This window comes from Opisthocomus hoazin, chromosome 7 (genome assembly GCF_030867145.1).
Source record: "Opisthocomus hoazin isolate bOpiHoa1 chromosome 7, bOpiHoa1.hap1, whole genome shotgun sequence".
In the NCBI taxonomy this organism is placed as follows: domain Eukaryota; kingdom Metazoa; phylum Chordata; class Aves; order Opisthocomiformes; family Opisthocomidae; genus Opisthocomus; species Opisthocomus hoazin.
In genome coordinates, this window is record NC_134420.1 from 69,434,577 (window position 1) to 69,450,895 (window position 16,319).

Consider the following 16,319-nt stretch of genomic DNA (forward strand, 5'->3'; position numbering starts at 1 on the left):
TAGAGACTCTCACATCAGCGCAAAGAGGTGCTGGCCAGGCGCCGTCATGCTTTGAGGACTAAGAAATGATCTCTAGAAGACGAGCCTCATCCCAGGACTATCAAACCACCATTAACAACCACTCACAGCTACGCCTCTCTATTTTTCTACACCTTCTGTGTAACAGCCACGCAGCTCATCTGACATAGGAAGAAGGCAACTGAAAAAGACACCTGCCAACAGCACCGACGAGAAGTCATCCGTGTCGAGACTATCAGCCCCCTGTTACCAACCAGCAAATCTCACCTGTGACAGACTCTGAACACTTTAAGCAGTGATTCCTGTTTTTCGTAGTTTTTTTTAATTTGAAAATTATTGATATAAAGGAGTCTCTCCTGCCATGTGCCAGGTAACACCGTATGTTGAAGTAAAGCATATACGAAACAGAATGATAAAGTCGTGTAGAAGCTTACTCAAATGCCAGAGCACGCCGCCCCGTGTTGTTTCACCACAAGAACGTTTCTTTAAATACACGCTTCGCTTCAAGACGCACGCGTCGGGAACCACAGCAGGTAGCCAGCAGGCAGCACAGCCACAAAAGGCACGGTTGTGGAAATAAAAGACTCCACCACCCCTGCCCCCAAGTAATGTCATACCTATGTATATCCCTAAATTTGAGCTGAACAAACTCCTCCGAGTAGGACCTGAACCTCCCCAGCCAGCAGGTGCCAGCAGGGTTGCCATTCCGTCAGCGAGTCCGGCTCGGCATGCTGGCGGCAAGCTCAGCGGCATCTGACGCCGGGAAACGCCTCGCCCACGCCGCGATGCCGCCGGGACGCAGCGGCACTGCCGGGGCGCTCCCCGGGAGCCGCGGCTCTGCGTGCGCAGCGACTTGGCAGCAGTGCCACGGAAGGACAGCGAGAATCACGACAAACCCACACCAGCAGCACCAGCAGCAGAACGGAAGCGTGTGTGTGTGTTTTCCCACGGGAGCGCTCCTTCTCCTTCAGTATGAAAAGCTACAGCATTGCTAAGAGGTTGGTAAGTAGCCAACAGTTCCTAAAAATAGCACTAATATCCAAATCTGCATTTTTTTCCCTAAGCAATGAACTTTGTATCGCGTCTTCATTGAATACATATTGCTGCAGGACAATGCAGTTCAGATGGTGGGAAGGAGGGCAAAGAAATGACTTCTGAACTTGACATTTCAACAAGAGATTCAAGATCTCCCCGCGCCCCTGTTCGTAATTCTTACATGGTTGAAATCTTTCTCGGAGGAGAGATACCGGGGGAGTTATTAGCTCAGCGCTATTTAAGAATTATAGGCAGAAGAGTTCTCTGATAAAATTCTCGAAACAGGTCTGTGTCCTGGGGAAATACTGCTCCAGCACCTCTGCGGAACAGCCCCAAACGATCTCCTCACATGTCAATCAAGGCTGGAATATTTTAATACAGAATTCGGCAGAAAAACTTCCACAGATGTCTCCCATAGTAGACTGTCCTTCATTCTTCTAAGCATATTTAAAATGAAAATATCTTCAAACACATTCTCTCAACAACATCATTTACTGTACAGATAAATAACAAACAATTCAGTAGGCTACAACTCGTGACGGTACAGAATTTCTTCAGAAGAGGACAAAACAGCATAGCGGTTGTCAGAGGTAAGTTTTTAAACGATAATTGGACGTGGTTTTAAATAGCGTTAGTACCTACCACCATACTCCCCCAAAACATCCACATTGTTCATGTTTAATAGTGTTACACACAAATTACTTAATAAAATAACAAAAAAAGAAGCCAATGCATATGTATCTACTTGAAACAGATGAGCGGAATCCTTGTGTAGCATATAGGTGCCTATTTCTCAGTAGAAAAAGCCCTCTTCATCAGCGGCGGGGGTGCTTTTCCGACATCAAACATCATCTCCAGGGGAGGACTGTTGAGACAGCACCAGTCAGGTATGCGGCCCGTCTGGCTGTAATATTCTTTGGACACAGACCGGCTCCCGAGAATGTCCTGAAGTGCTCCGAAAATCGCTCCTACGTTATCGGGGGGGGGGGGAAACAAAAAAAAATTGCATTAATTTATGTACTGAATTTCTTTTTCTACTTCTCGCCATCTAGAACCTCAACTGTTCTTTTTCAGCTTTGTCTCAAAAATTAAAGGAATGAAAGGATCTAGCCGGCTCTTCAGTAGCCCGGCTAGTCCCATATTCCCTCCGTTTATGCCCCTTGAAAGCAACTGAAAGCGAAGAATCATCGAGTCTCTGCAGAGAACAAAACTGCCCTAGCTGGCCTGCTCCTTATGACAGTTTCCTAGAAGTTTTGATTTTAAGCACTTCAGACAAACGACCTCATGTTTAAGGAGACTCCTTCTCCCCAGGAAGGGTGTCACACAGCACCCGTGAGAAGCTTACACCAGCTGCGAGCAGACTCAGGCTGCAGCAGCTGAGTAGCATTGCCAGTGAAGAAAACTATCAGAGAACTGGGTGCACAGAAATTGTTGTTTGCTAACCCTGAAAGTAGACTCAAAAGGTTTTAAAACTAAAATTTGACAACCATTTACATTTCAAAGCCTACGGAAATAAAATCCTAGAATCGTTCAGGTTGGAAAAGACCTCTAAGATCACCAAGTCCAACCGTCACCCGGACACCACCATGCCTGCTAAACCATGTCCCCCAGTGCCACATCTACACGTGTTTTGCACCTTTACAGTTCAAATTAGTTCCTCACACATACCAGACGGGCTCCACTTATACACCAACAGCTTAAAAAAGCATGAATTCTTACCATCCACAGAGCCTTCCTGGAAACAGCTGCTAGCATCAGAGGGCCCTCCCTTTTTCCCTAACCTGCCAATACAACAGCCAAAACCCACTGCAGAGTTGCTGTGTTTGTTCTTGGCACCTGGGAACAGCACAGGGAGTCAGCAGCCTCCGGCCTCTCCGCAGCTCACTGCTCCTCAGCCGGTAATTAATCTTGTTCTTTCCACGAGCAGATCCTCCTGCCTGCAGCAGGTCTCTGCTCTGCCTGCTCGCTCTGCTGGTGCCACCATATGGCGGTAGCTCCGTCCTGCACTGGAACTGCAAATCGCACCAGTTCACAGCTCCCACAACCCGCAGTGCCCCTCTGCCCTCCAAACGTCCCCGAGCGAGCTTCACTCTGCAAGATTCCTTCCAGGAGGGCACAACAACTCCACAGAGCTCCAGTGCAGCTCGATTTCAATGGTTCATCTACGTTCTCCTGCTATTTATTCATTACAAATCCCACCTGGAAGGTCTGGTTTTCCACTTTGTACCTTCGCTTAGCAGCTGTTCTCATGCTTACCTCCCAGCCAGGCCACGCAGTTGGGTTTGGCAGGGGGAGTGTGAATTCTGAAGGTTTTAGTGGCGAGCGCTTCTTTGTATTTCGGTTTCTCCACCAGGTATCTGATTTCAGCCATGAGCCTGTGAAGGAATCCTGGCAACATAGCGGTGCCACCAATAACAACCAAGTTCTCTGCCAGCTGCTTCCTGGTGTCTATCGGACACTAATGCAAACAGGAATAAAAAAACCCAAACACTTTAACTGAAGTTGCATGAACAAGCATTCAAAGGTCTGTTGGAAATTCAGTCAGTCTTTCCGTGCCTTTCAGCTGCTGTTTTCTCATACTTAGCTGAAACATAACAAACACCATTTTCCCCCCAGACTTCCCAAGAAAATCAGGCTTAAGGAACTGCTCAGTTGAGGCTTTTATGGGCACGTTGTGAGTCCCTGTGCAGCTCTTCAGCTGAGACAGGCCGAGATGACAGCGGACAGAGGTATCGGTGACAGTAATTGCCGTGAGTTCCAGGAGAAGATGTGCCAGAGAGAGGTCAAGCCTCCACCAGTGCTCTCTGAGAGCAAAAACTGTTACGTATGAGATTGACTCTTTTTAGCTCCGTGTGGGAGAAAGGTGCTACAGAAGTCTCAGCGGCAGAAAAGGTTTCTGCTGGATCTTGCCTTGCGCATCGGACAATCTATGTAGAAGACACACAGGCATGAGAAAACCAAGCTTTGTCAGTTCTGCCCCTCACAAACAGATCCATGCTATCCCTTTGAAAAGAATTCCTGGTTGCTGTGGTCCTCTTGTTCAGCAGAAGTAACTGGATGCTATTTAACACTTGTAAATTTAACATTTGTCTTTCCTTTGGCCAAAGAGCGATGCAAGGTAAATGCCTCAACGTACAGAAGTGAGGGGTCCAGGCACAGATCTTGTTAAACAAGTTGTTTTCATAAGGATTTCTAATTGAAATATTTGTCATGTCGTCCAAGCCTATGGCTCTCCAATAAATTGCGCCTCAGCAAACCAATTGAAATGGCATCAATAACTACAGGAAGTCAACTTCAATTAACGTACATATACCACCACTTTATGCAAATTTCCATTTATAGTGGTTTTCTAATCCACTCTTTCGTAAATATAATAAGAAACGAATCATTTGTATACACCAAGAAAATTTTCCATAATATACCTAACATACTGCCTGTAATAGAGATGTCCAAATTAATTTTATTCCACCTTAGGTAAACCAGCAGCCTGCAGGACTCAAAGTTTATCTCTTAGCCAAACACCTTGAAAAAAGAAGAAACAGAACACCTGTGTCGTTTCAGTGTAAGCAGTGTAATTCCTACAACAGCAAGTATTAGCTGCTCCTTCACCATTACATCCGTAGAGCCTCACTCCCAAATAAACGTGAGCTAGTTCATTACCTCAGCTGAGGGGCGAGCACCGCATTTCTTAGAAAACTGTCCTAGACGCGCTGCAGTAGACCACTGAGTAAGAAAACCATCACAGAACAGATGACACACGGTGACTTACTACCCCCCAGTAATCCATCACGTGGCAGAACCCTAGGAGTCACGCTGTGCTGAACCAGCCGCAACCTGTGGTCAGAAGGGCGTTACTCTAGAAAGAGTCATTCGTAACAGCAGGTTCTCTAAGGCTGGAGGCATTCCATAAATGGTTTGTAATATAAAGATACCTGAATGAGTGAATCTAAGATCAAAGTGGCAACGGATGTCTCTTCGTTATCCTGTTCAAACAGTATTTCCACAACGGAGTCTCTGTTGAAACGACAGGACATGAGTGTTAATGAGCAGCAACGCTGCTCTATGAGCTCACACTCCGGAACAGCAGGGCTGGAAATAGCTACAGACTTCCTGCTGACAACACGTCATCGCGACTTCTTCTGCCATACAGCCGTGCACCAGGCCGTGCCAACGGGGAGGAGACAACGCCCGTTCGCTTCGCTAAACCCGTTTCATCACCATGCACTAGTACTGCTTTTCTGTTTCTCCCATCCCTCCAATCTGTTCGCTCTCATCTTCGACTGTGAGCTCTCCACAGCGGCTGATGCCTCTTATTCTGGGCTTGCACTGTGCCCAGTGCAAAGCCTTAATTTAAGAGACATTAAAAGCATATGCAAGTGTTTCATTACAATTCAATTTTATGAAAAGTTATGTGCTTTTAGAATCAAAAATATGTCCTCCTAAAGATAAATACTCTGCTATGGTATTTCTCACCTGATGGGGCCAACTACATGGAGAATCTTTTCTCCATCTAAAGGATAGTCCACATCTGGAGGTGGTGAAGGACGCTAGAAATACAAACACACGCACATTATTTTAGTGGCTAAAAAGGCTACATCCACATCAGAAGGCTAGGGTAAGCTTCACTCGCCACCCACCTCAGCACTGCCATCAATGTTGAACTTGGCTGCTTGGATTTTCAGTCCACGTTGGAGATCACTCACGAAACAAGTGCGGACTTCATAAAAGAAAAGAAAGGGGCAGAACAGAAACTTTGCTGGATCCTTTCATCACCAATAAAAAAAATAATTTTGCTTAATTTAGAGAAGAACACACACTTTGGGCCCTTACTGGTCCAAGGTGTTATCAAACAAATGCAGAGAAAAACGGTGTCTACACTTCAGCAAAGTCCAGATGCTATCTAGATCATGACTTTCAATGAAGCTGACACTGAAACTACGCTAGGACAGGCAAGGTGTCTTTCTGAGACAAGCTACTTGAGATTCAAAGATGTTGCTGATCATGCCTTCGGTTACCACAAGGTGCCAGCGGTTGTATTCCGCTGTCAAACACAGCATTGCGGGTCTTGCACCACGGCTTCAAACGAGGCATTGTTCATTTTCTAAACAAGCTGTAATCATGCCATATTTTCCCCAGTGCTACTCTTCAGCACCCTAAGAATTCCAGAGGGTTTTTGTTTCTCCAGGCAACACTGACAGAGCACAATTTAATTTGTATCCCAGCTGTCAGTGTTGTTATATACTTATTTGGCTGGCACAAAAGAGTTATCTTCTTCACAAATGGCTGTCACAAAGAAACAACCCTTCAGTACACAGGCAATCATAATTTCAACCCTAGCACATTCTACCTGGTTCCAAAAGACTCCATAAAAACCAGAACTGATCAGAAAATTGTGTTCAAGTCCAGGAATTAGAAAAGCAACTTCCATTTGAAAAAGCAGCAGCTGCATTTAAGTTATTTTGCATTTGACTGATGGATTTCTTCCTAATCTGGCCCAAGAGGTACATACTAGCTGCTATTTTCTACAATTATATATTTTTTATATCCATTGCACATGAAATATTACACAGGAATTCATCCAAGTTCTCCTGAAAGACCACCTCTATTTTTTTCTGGTGTAAATGTAGTCCTTGACTCATCTTGCCTACCTGATTAATACACCAAAATGTCTTTTATACACACTTCATTTTTTTCACAAAAATGACTTTAAGGCAAATTGAGCCTTCCTAGTCCATTTATAAACAAAATTAATTTAAAAAATTGTTATGTGATGATGTTAAGACCGCTTACATGCTGCGTTTGCTACCACAGCGCATCTATGATAACAGGGTTTGAACATTAGATGTGCTGCACACACTGTACCTATTCACACACCGCAAACACAATGTCAGTAGTTGAGAAATGTAATACCCAGATAACGTGACCTGCTGACCGCAGGACATCTACAACAGGCAGAACAGTTGTACCGCGCTGGCTGACCACAGGTTTCTATGGGCTACGTCTTGACAGCACCAAGGCTAAACCTGACAGCGGAACTCAACATGGTTTCAGTTTTGCTTTCAAAGAGGATGAACACTGCAAGTTCTTCCAGTAGGTAAGAAATATGATAAACAGAGAAGATAAAAAAAATTCCTAAACATACAGTATTGCACAGTTGTTATTATCATACTCTCCTCTACTGCACAATTTAATAAACTAGAGTTTTGTGAAGCAGAAAATTTTACCTTTTATATCCTCCACCACGTCTTCCGGAACTGAGCCTGAAATAAAAAAATACCTCAGAACAAAAGCTTCTTAAGTAGAAAGAGAATTTAAGAATGAAAGTAAGTTTGAACTACATCTAGTATTTTAAAATTTTGACAACAGCTTTTAAAGATTTCTAAGAAAGGATATTAAGAACAGGAAAAAAAGGTTGTTATGAGTGGCTTATCGTAAAAATCATATTCCTGTTTAACACTGAGAAAGAAATCATGCCAGTAGCTGACATAAGATGCGGTGAACACTGAACACATTTTATTCACTTTCCCCAGTGTGAGTTCACTGCACATACGCCGCATGGAACAGACCTTACCCATCACAGACGGCAGGCTTTGTCCTTTGGCTAATCCTGTATCAACTGTGCACTGCTCCAACAACTGATACGCCAGCTCCCTAAAATATCAGACATTAAGTTAGTCAAAGACAGCTGTTAACTCAGGCTGATTCTCTATGTTGCGCTTCAGGGACAGCATTTGTTCCCTTTACTGACTTTCTTCTAAATATAAACTGAAGCAGAGCTGATTGCCACAGCTGTAACTACATCAAAAGCCAAACAGCGGTAACTTCAGCATTCAGATGCTGTCACAGCACGAGTCATGTTCAATAGGAATATCTTGTCACTGCTCATAGAATCATAGAATGCTTTGGGTTGGAAGGCACCCTTACAGGTCATGGAGCCCAACCTCCCTGCAGTGAGCAGGGACATCTTCAACCAGACCAGGTTGCTCAGAGCCCCGTCCAACTTGGCCTTGAATGCTTCCAGGAATGGGGCCTCGACTACCCTCCATCCCCCAGCCTGTACTGATAGCGGGGGTTGCCCCGACCCAGATGCAGGACATTGCACTTCACCTTGCTGAACCTCATGAGTTTCACATAGACCCACTTCTCAAGCTTGTCCAGGTCCCTCTGGACAGCATCCCATCCTTCTGGTGTGTCAACTGCACCACTCAGCTTGGTGTCGTCTGCAAACTTGCAAAGGGTGCACTTGATCTCACTAAGTCATTGATGAAAATGTTAAACAGCACCCATCACAGTACAGACCCCTGAGGGACACTAACTGGCGTCCATTTGGACATCGAGCCGTTGACCACTACCCTCTGGCTGTGACCTTCCAACCAATTCCTTATCCACCACACAGTCCACCCATCAAATCCCTCTCTCTCCAATGTAGAGAGAAGGATGTTGTGAGGGACGCTGTCGAAGGCTTTACAGAAGTGCAGACAGATGACATCTGTAGCTCTTCCCTTGTCCACTGATCTAGTCATGCCATCACAGAAGGCCGTTAGGTTGGTGAGGCAGGACTTGCCCTTGGTGAAGCCATGCTGGCTGTCTCCAATCACCTCCCTGGCCTCCATGTGCCTTATCAGAGCTTCTAGGAGGATCTGTGCCATGATCTTCCCAGTCACAGAGGTGAGGCTGACTGGTCAGTAGTTCCCAGGGTCCTCCTTCCCACCCTTTTTAAAAATGGGCACAGCATTTCCCTTCCTCCAGTGCCCAGGGACTTCGCCTGACTGCCGTGACCTTTCAAATATCATGGAGAGTGGCGTGGCAATGACATCAGCCAATTCCCTCAGGACTCTGGGACGCATCTCATCAGGTCCCATAGAATTCTGTACATTCAGGTTCCTCAGGTGGTCCCAAACCTGGTCCTCCATTACAGTTAGAAGGGCTTTGCCCCTCTGGTCCCCATCTTGCAGTCCATCAACTGGGAAGGGGTGAGGAGAGAGGCTGCCCGTGAAGACTGAGGCAAGAGTTGCTGAGTATCTCAGCCTTCTCCTCACCTGTTGATACGAGGTTGTATTCTTACTGACTGGGGGGGTACACTTTCTTTAACTCTTCTTTTCTGGCTGACATGCCTGTCGAAGCCCTTCTTGTTATTCCTAGCATCCCTTGCCAAGTTCAGCTCCAGCTGTGCCTTGGCCCTCCTGACCTCATCCCTACACAACCGGGCAGCATCCCTGTACTCTTCCCGAAATACCTGTCCCTGCTTCCACTGCCTGTGCAGTTCCCTCTTGCCCTTAGCTTGACCAGCAGGTGTCGACTCAGCCATGCGAAGTCAAAGACGAACTTTCACAAATGAATCATTGGTAACCCGGAACGTGTAACTGTGACTTACTTGTGGATAGCCTTTCCTCCCAGAGGAAGGGAACCCCAGCAGCTCAGAATTGGAATTCCCTCATATATCTACACGAAGATCAGGAAATTCGCTCTTTTTGTTATGAATTTTCAGTCTTTTTGGAACTAAATGGTCTTTCATTAGCTTGCATTAGCTATCGGAAACACGTTCAAACTTTTCTCCAAAACTAATTTCTAGTATATAAAGGCTGAAGTTATGAACCACCCTTCCCAAGTTCCAAGGGAACGCAGACTTAGCGTGTCAGCTGTGAGGAGATTCCCCAAGTGATGATATCTTACAGTCAAATGCCAGACTGGCTCATCTGCTCCTATTACTTTTTAGCACGCTTGAAGTCTATAAAAATCTCATCTCATCACGACACCCTTGTTGCTGAGAAGCTGGTTTCTGTATTGTTAAAGGATACAGGCAGCACCAAGCTTTCTGCATATCCACAGTCTAGCACCATGGCAGAATTGATCCCAAGTGTCAGCAGAGACATTAGATGACTCGGAGCAAACAAAACAGAAGGTACCTACAGGGAAACCAAATGGACAATTGACAGAAGGGGGCGAAAAGAAACAAACCACCCAAAGCACTGACGCTCTCCCCGAATGACATATTAAAAGCAAAACCCATCTTGAGGTATCCATTTTTAACTTAATTTTTAAGGTAGTGTAGTAATGAACAAAATACAACAGAATTCTCAGTTCTGCGTTCACCTTATTCGTGGTACATACCAGTGACTTCAATAATAATGAATCTTGGAATGGGCTTGTAAGACAAGCCAGTGTTAACTATAGAACTCATCTAAAGTCATAGATCAGGTTTCTTTTTGTCACTGGAAAGAAATTAAAGAAATTAAAGCATAGCTACTGAAAATGTTGTATAAAGACTTCAAGATGTGAACAAAGGTGCCAGAAAACCCATAAAACTGTGCCTTATGACAACACGCTGTTGCACACAACCTCACAGCAGATGCCAGTTAAAACACCTCCCCAAAGCATTGTGTAAACTCAAGTCAAAATTACACGAGAATGACTTCTTCCTCCCAGTAAGTCATAAATCAAGTTGCCTAGATAGCAACAGTTCCTTTAATGGAAGGCCTTGAAGTGTGAATTAAACAAGCAATTTCATCCAATCCTGCATTTAAGGGCAACATTAACTGATACTTAGCCCAGAGACACAAGTTATAATATTACCCTGTATCAATATGCCACTCTTATTCTTTGTACCAAATGGAAACACGAGCCAGAGAGAATTAACCTCACAGCAGAATTAGCTGGCTTCTTAAGAAGCTACAAAGCCTCTCCATCAAAATACAATTTTCCAAGTCACAAGTCATTTTTGACAATCAATTTTGCATGGGAGTGCTTTATCTGAGACATGTGTTTTTCCTGTAAGGGGATTAGGAAAAAAAACAAACCCAAATCACTCAAAGCTTTCAGCAATTTCCATTCATCAGAAAATTTTATCAATAGTAGGAAGGACTTACGCAGAAGTTTAAGATTAGTTGGCAAACTGTGCTGTGGAAGCACAGTGAAGAAGTACTGCAGACAAACTAGTTTCTTCACTTTTTATAGCAGAACCCCAACCTTTGTTCTATTTGAATTGAAGAAGTATGGAATCGCCTTCCAAAACATTTTGTTAGAAGTAAGCAAGAATTAGGTTCAGACTTCTTCAGAAAGACTGATTAAGCAGAGAAGATAATACATTTCAGGTAAGCTCTTATCTAAATGAGCACAGCCGGAGGTTAGATCACGTGCCAGGCAAAGATATCGACTCTGGTAGAAGTCAGGAGATTTGCTGACAGAGCACTAACAAGTGTTTAAATATAAATTCTGGCTTCAGGCAGTGCTCAATGGGGATTATTGGATCTGTCTGGAACAGTGCCACGTGAGCTGTATTTTTGTAGAAGCCAGAGAAACCTTTCAGATTCTTGTTAATAGCTCCTGTTTTGCGGCCTCATATAGAGTTAGAATGGAACAGAAATGGCCTTTACTCCAACCTCCAAGCCCCACTTCCCCAGGTGACCATCAGTTTTTTTTCATCTTCTTTATGCCTCTCTCATTCTTTTGGCATTATTTTCATTCCTTTGTCCACATCTGGTAGTGACTGTAAGTACAATTTCTACCAGCAAGTGCTATGCTGAGCACCCACAGTGGTTCTGTAAAACACGTACCTCAAAATGCTTGAAAAGGACTCTCGTGAGCGTGTCTCTGAAGTGTGAAGGGCACAAGACAGATTCTATGATCACAACACGGCGGTCTCTGGGATTCACCAGCAGATGTCTAAAAAAGGCAAGATGTGTAAAGCAAAACTGGTAAGTTCAAGCACGTCTTATGAGACCTATTTTATTTTCATATTCCACTCTCCTAAAAATTTGCGTATAGATAGCACTTTTTACAGCAGATCCCAAAATCTTTTTCCCTAATTTAAAAAAACCCACCACTTTCCTAAAATAAAGTTAGGAAACTGAGTTACAGAAAACAAGTTACCGAGCTATCTGCTATCAGGCTGCAGTTCTGAATATCTGTTATACATTTCTAAATCAATATAATGAAGTGCAAAAATAGGCACGCATAATTGCCATTAATGGCTTGTCCACTCTTGTACAGTGTGTCTGCGAAAGAGTAATAACGATGATACAGATGTTTCGATTTCAGTGGAAGAGGTTGGAATTGTCCTGATTTCAATTACAAATCGATGATCAAGGACAGGAAAAAACCCCACAACTCACAGCAGAAGATCTGCGGCACAGAAACTAAGTACTTGTTTCCCTGTGTCAAGTGACGATTTTTACTGTCTAAAAATAAGGACTGGAAGTAAAGAGAGAAATTACTAAGTCCAACTTCATTATTCACTAATGGTATAAAACAGTAATATATAATAACAATTTAATATTACATTATAATAAAAGCACAATAAAAAGATGTATTAGTGAGGTAAAAATATTCCACAGGTTAAGCTTCCTCCTTGCAAAACACTGTCATGTGGAGAGAGCTCTGCACCAACAGAAGATGAGCTTCAGCCCTACCAAAATCAGTACAATGACTTTCCCCTACCAAGTCCTTTCTGAGTGCCACAGTTAACAAGCAACTTATCAAATACTTTTACTTATAGAGAGCAACTGATGCTGCAGGACACTGACTCTGTGTAATATACCCTGAATCTCAGCACCACTGAATTTCTCCTGCAAGAACACAGCCAGGCAGGCACCTGCGAAATCTTGTTTCCGTTTTCTTACTCGACTAGCGAGCAGCCTCCAGTCACACCTCCAACACCTCGATGTACTCAGGAAAGAGCTGCAGGAGGCTTGACTAACTAACATCCGCGTATCTCTTACCTGAAATACAGCATATGGATAAATTCCTTCAGATATGAATAAAGCTCTTCTGTATTAATATTATACTGAACAACTTTGACAGGCTGCAAAGTAAAAATATCCACAGTCAGCCTAAATACTAGGCAGTGATTCTTTATAAAGAAATGCATATATGAGATACATATATAATAATAGATTGTATTTGAACATATATCATCTGACATATATAAATAAATCCTCACTCTTACCTGATTTGCTCTATGTCCTTAACAATGCATCTCATAAACCCACCTATAACTAAACCTCAGAATTTATTTATGCTAATTTTTTGTACTGGTAACTTATATCAACATTAGTTTTCCAAAGCTGCCATTTCCTACTGAAAAAAAAAACCAAACAAAAAAAAAAGCGCCATAGCTAGGCAAAGAAATTTCTCAATAAATACTCCAAACACAAGCTGCATGGGTGAGGAGTACAAACAACATCAGCACTGGTATAACACTTACTTGTATCTAGTTACAGTCTTTTAATAGCAGGAGTTAAAAGATAATGAAAATCACTTATGACGGGCAGAAAAAGTATCTGCAAATTCTTTCTATACCATAAGATACCAATCATTGTAAAGGTAAAACAGTTCAGGTAAACTAGATTACCTTTGCGACATCGGGTTTCTTTATTTCACTAGGAATAATGCATCTTGGTCCTGTTTCTCCTGCAAAACCACACCTAGAAGAAAACGTTGAAAACCTTGTTATTTGAAGTCACTATTTAATGTACCGGGCCTAGGAATCATCAAAGAGTAATTAATTAGGCATATTTCTGCGACTGCAAAGAGGTGTTTCGTATACAGCTTTTCTACCTAGCGATTTTTAATGAGAAAGATTTTCTATCTTTTTATTGACTCCCTCTCAGGTGCATTAAACAAACCAAGTTATCTTCATTTCTGTCAGGACGGTAATCCTTGACTGTGACGTGCCTCCTGCTTTCCACTGATAAGTTCTCTGTTTACAGTCACCCACCTGCAGCCTTCCCTACTGCCTACTAAACCTCCAAAGAAATGCCCTCCTGTGTCCTCCACACAGGCCCACAGTTTTACCGAAGCTCCCAGAAAATACAGGCAAGATTAAACTGTCATGTCCTCTTTAAACCCTCATTTTCTGTGACATTTATTTAGAAGAAATAAAAGACACTTAATGACCACGATCATGCAAATCCTGTGGCCTATTTCACTGCTGACCAGCACCATTCCATTGACACTTTTTTCCTCTTTCCAGCTTGTTTAGTACTTTGAAATGCACTCCCTTCACAGCATCCTGGCTGATTTAAGGTAGTACTGCCTCAAGATGAAGAACTCCAGGACTCCTCTGACAAAACATGAGGGTTTCTGCATCCAGCTTGGATGCAACTTACTAAGAATACCAGAAAACCCGAAACAAACCTTTGGAAACCCATCTGGTTTTCACAGAGCGATTGCACCTTAAAAGACACAAGAACCACAGACTGAAGAAGGCAAATTAAAAACAGAAGAAATTCAGGATATGATTTTAAGAAACTCAGTCCCCAACATTTCTTTCACCGCTGCCACCCCCATTAAGTACAAACATCAGGAGAAAACTATGGTAGAAAACACTAGTAGAAAACTATAAAGCCACTGGGCTTCGAGCACTTTTAATGCAAAAGGTCAATTAATACTTTATTTTGCTATTTGGCAACTGTCATCGTGTTTCTTCAAATAATTTCAGAAAAAAAATCTTAAAATAGACATAATTCAGAATTAAATTTTTCCCTTTGGCCTCCCAAACAAAGCCTTGTGTGGTCCCAGTGCGTACACGCAGTTGTCCCTGCCTGTCCTCCTGACAGCTTCTGAACTTTTGGTTAATTTCAGTCTGATTTGGGAAAGGACAGACATCTCTCACATCATTAAGTTGCCATTTCTTCTACAAGCATGAAGGTTGGAAACAGACCTAAAACCACGCTATTCAGGGGAAATGCTTTTCCATAGGAGCATTTCCTTAGACAAATAGCACCATAGGATAAAACCTCACAACCTCCCCAAATTTGGGAAAACCCTGCAATCAGGGACACAACATGAATCCACAAAAAGCCACTGGTGGAATCACTTGTTTCCATCTGTGAAGGCTTTTGTCAAATCCTCTCCATAACAACACTGCAGTGATTTCCAGGTAACGAAGCCTGCCTGCTAGTCTGCAATTACACAGTCACTTGAAAAAAAATGCATACAACTTCATACAAAAACAAGTTTGGGCAAGAAACCCTTCTCCTGCGACTCCTGCCTTGTCTGAGAAGCAGAGACACCCTCAGGGCTTTGGATGCCCCCATGGCCACAGCCATGGGCCCAGCCTAGTAAGAGTGACAAGTATCTGAAGAGATGCTTTTGTTGCAAGATATTTGTATTTTGCTGTGTGCAGGCCATCTCTCCAAACAGGCCCCAGAAACCCAGGGAGTGCTGCCAGAGTACTGCAACCCCGGGTGTGGGGCCGGATTGCTGAAGCACAACTAAATTGCCCCTTTCTTGCGAGGGCTGCACATACCTGGGACACAAACACAGGGAGGGGAGTCGGGGGTTTCTGACACAATGGGGTATTGTGACATGGGGGGCAGCAGCACGGCTACGTTTTTGGCCCATGACATAAACACTAAACACTGAGCATTTAGAGTACTGCATCCAGTTCTGGGCTCCCCACTTCAAGAAAGATGAGGAGCTACTGGAGAGAGTCCAGCGGAGGGCTATGAAGATGATGAGGGGACTGGAGCATCTCTCCTACGAGGAGAGGCTGAGGGAGCTGGGCTTGTTCAGCCTGAAGAAGAGAAGGCTGAGAGGGGACCTTATAAATGCTTACAAATATCTGAAGGGTGGGTGTCAGGAGGACGGGGCCAGACTCTTTTCAGTGGTGCCCAGCGACAGGACAGGGGGCAATGGGCACAAACTGAAGCAGAGGAAGCTCCAGCTGAACATGAGGAAGAACTTCTTCACTCTTGAGGGTGACAGAGCCCTGGCACAGGCTGCCCAGGGAGGCTGTGGAGTCTCCTTCTCTGGAGATATTTCAGCCCCGCCTGGACGCAGTACTGTGCGGCCTGCTCTGGGTGACCCTGCTTTGGCAGCGGGGTTGGACTGGGTGACCCACAGAGGTCCCTGCCAACCCCGAACATTCTGTGATTCTGTGATTTCTCCTTCGGCTTCCAGTTAGGCCGAGGTTTCTTAGCTAAACAACGAGATTAAAGAACAAGGCTGGTACGGGGGGCTTTGCACCGCGCGAATCACGGCAGAAAAGGGGTGAGGGAAAAAAACCCCGCGCAACTAACCACCCTGACGGCAGGGCAGGCCCGCCCCGCAGCCGCCCCGCTGGCTCCACGGCGAGGCCTGTCGCGACAGACACGCGGGGAGCGCGGCGCCACTCACTTGGTGAAGGCCTCACCCAGGTCTATCACCACGGCGGTCTTCTCCCCGCCGCTACCCAGAACCTCGTACAGCGGCATCGCGGCCTCCCTTCACCTCAGCCAGCGCCGCGACGGGGGCCTTCCTCCTCCCCGGCGCGGCGTAACGGGGCC

The 16,319-nt window shown here is 44.4% G+C and overlaps 1 protein-coding gene across 2 annotated transcripts; it reads right to left on the reverse strand.

Moving 5' to 3' along the window:
- Positions 1 to 1,526: 1,526 nt before the first annotated feature.
- Positions 1,527 to 16,319, reverse strand: ACTR10 (actin related protein 10). Of its 2 annotated transcripts, none has more exons than XM_075427012.1 (13): positions 16,171 to 16,319; positions 13,403 to 13,475; positions 12,771 to 12,853; positions 11,607 to 11,715; positions 9,852 to 9,959; positions 9,428 to 9,495; positions 7,625 to 7,704; positions 7,278 to 7,313; positions 5,691 to 5,770; positions 5,527 to 5,600; positions 4,986 to 5,067; positions 3,310 to 3,511; positions 1,527 to 2,021 (listed from the first exon to the last, which is right to left on the reverse strand). In XM_075427012.1, exons 1-13 carry the CDS (start codon positions 16,245 to 16,247, stop codon positions 1,840 to 1,842), a joined length of 1,254 nt encoding a protein of 417 aa, XP_075283127.1. In that variant the 5' UTR covers positions 16,248 to 16,319; the 3' UTR covers positions 1,527 to 1,839. The 2 variants fall into 2 exon arrangements, with proteins under 2 accessions (XP_075283127.1, XP_075283128.1); XM_075427013.1 differs by having other exon boundaries at positions 16,187 to 16,271.

Excerpts from the sequence above, each read along its gene's own strand:
- ACTR10 (XM_075427012.1), bottom strand. The coding sequence starts at position 16,247 with ATGCCGCTGTACGAGGTTCTGGGTAGCGGCGGGGAGAAGACCGCCGTG. Across the intron at positions 9,496-9,851 it reads CAGAAAGCTTGGTGCTGCCT|ATATATGAGGGAATTCCAAT; the intron begins GTATCCTTTAAC and ends ATCTTCGTGTAG. Across the intron at positions 2,022-3,309 it reads CTGCGTGGCCTGGCTGGGAG|GAGCGATTTTCGGAGCACTT; the intron begins GTAAGCATGAGA and ends CCGATAACGTAG.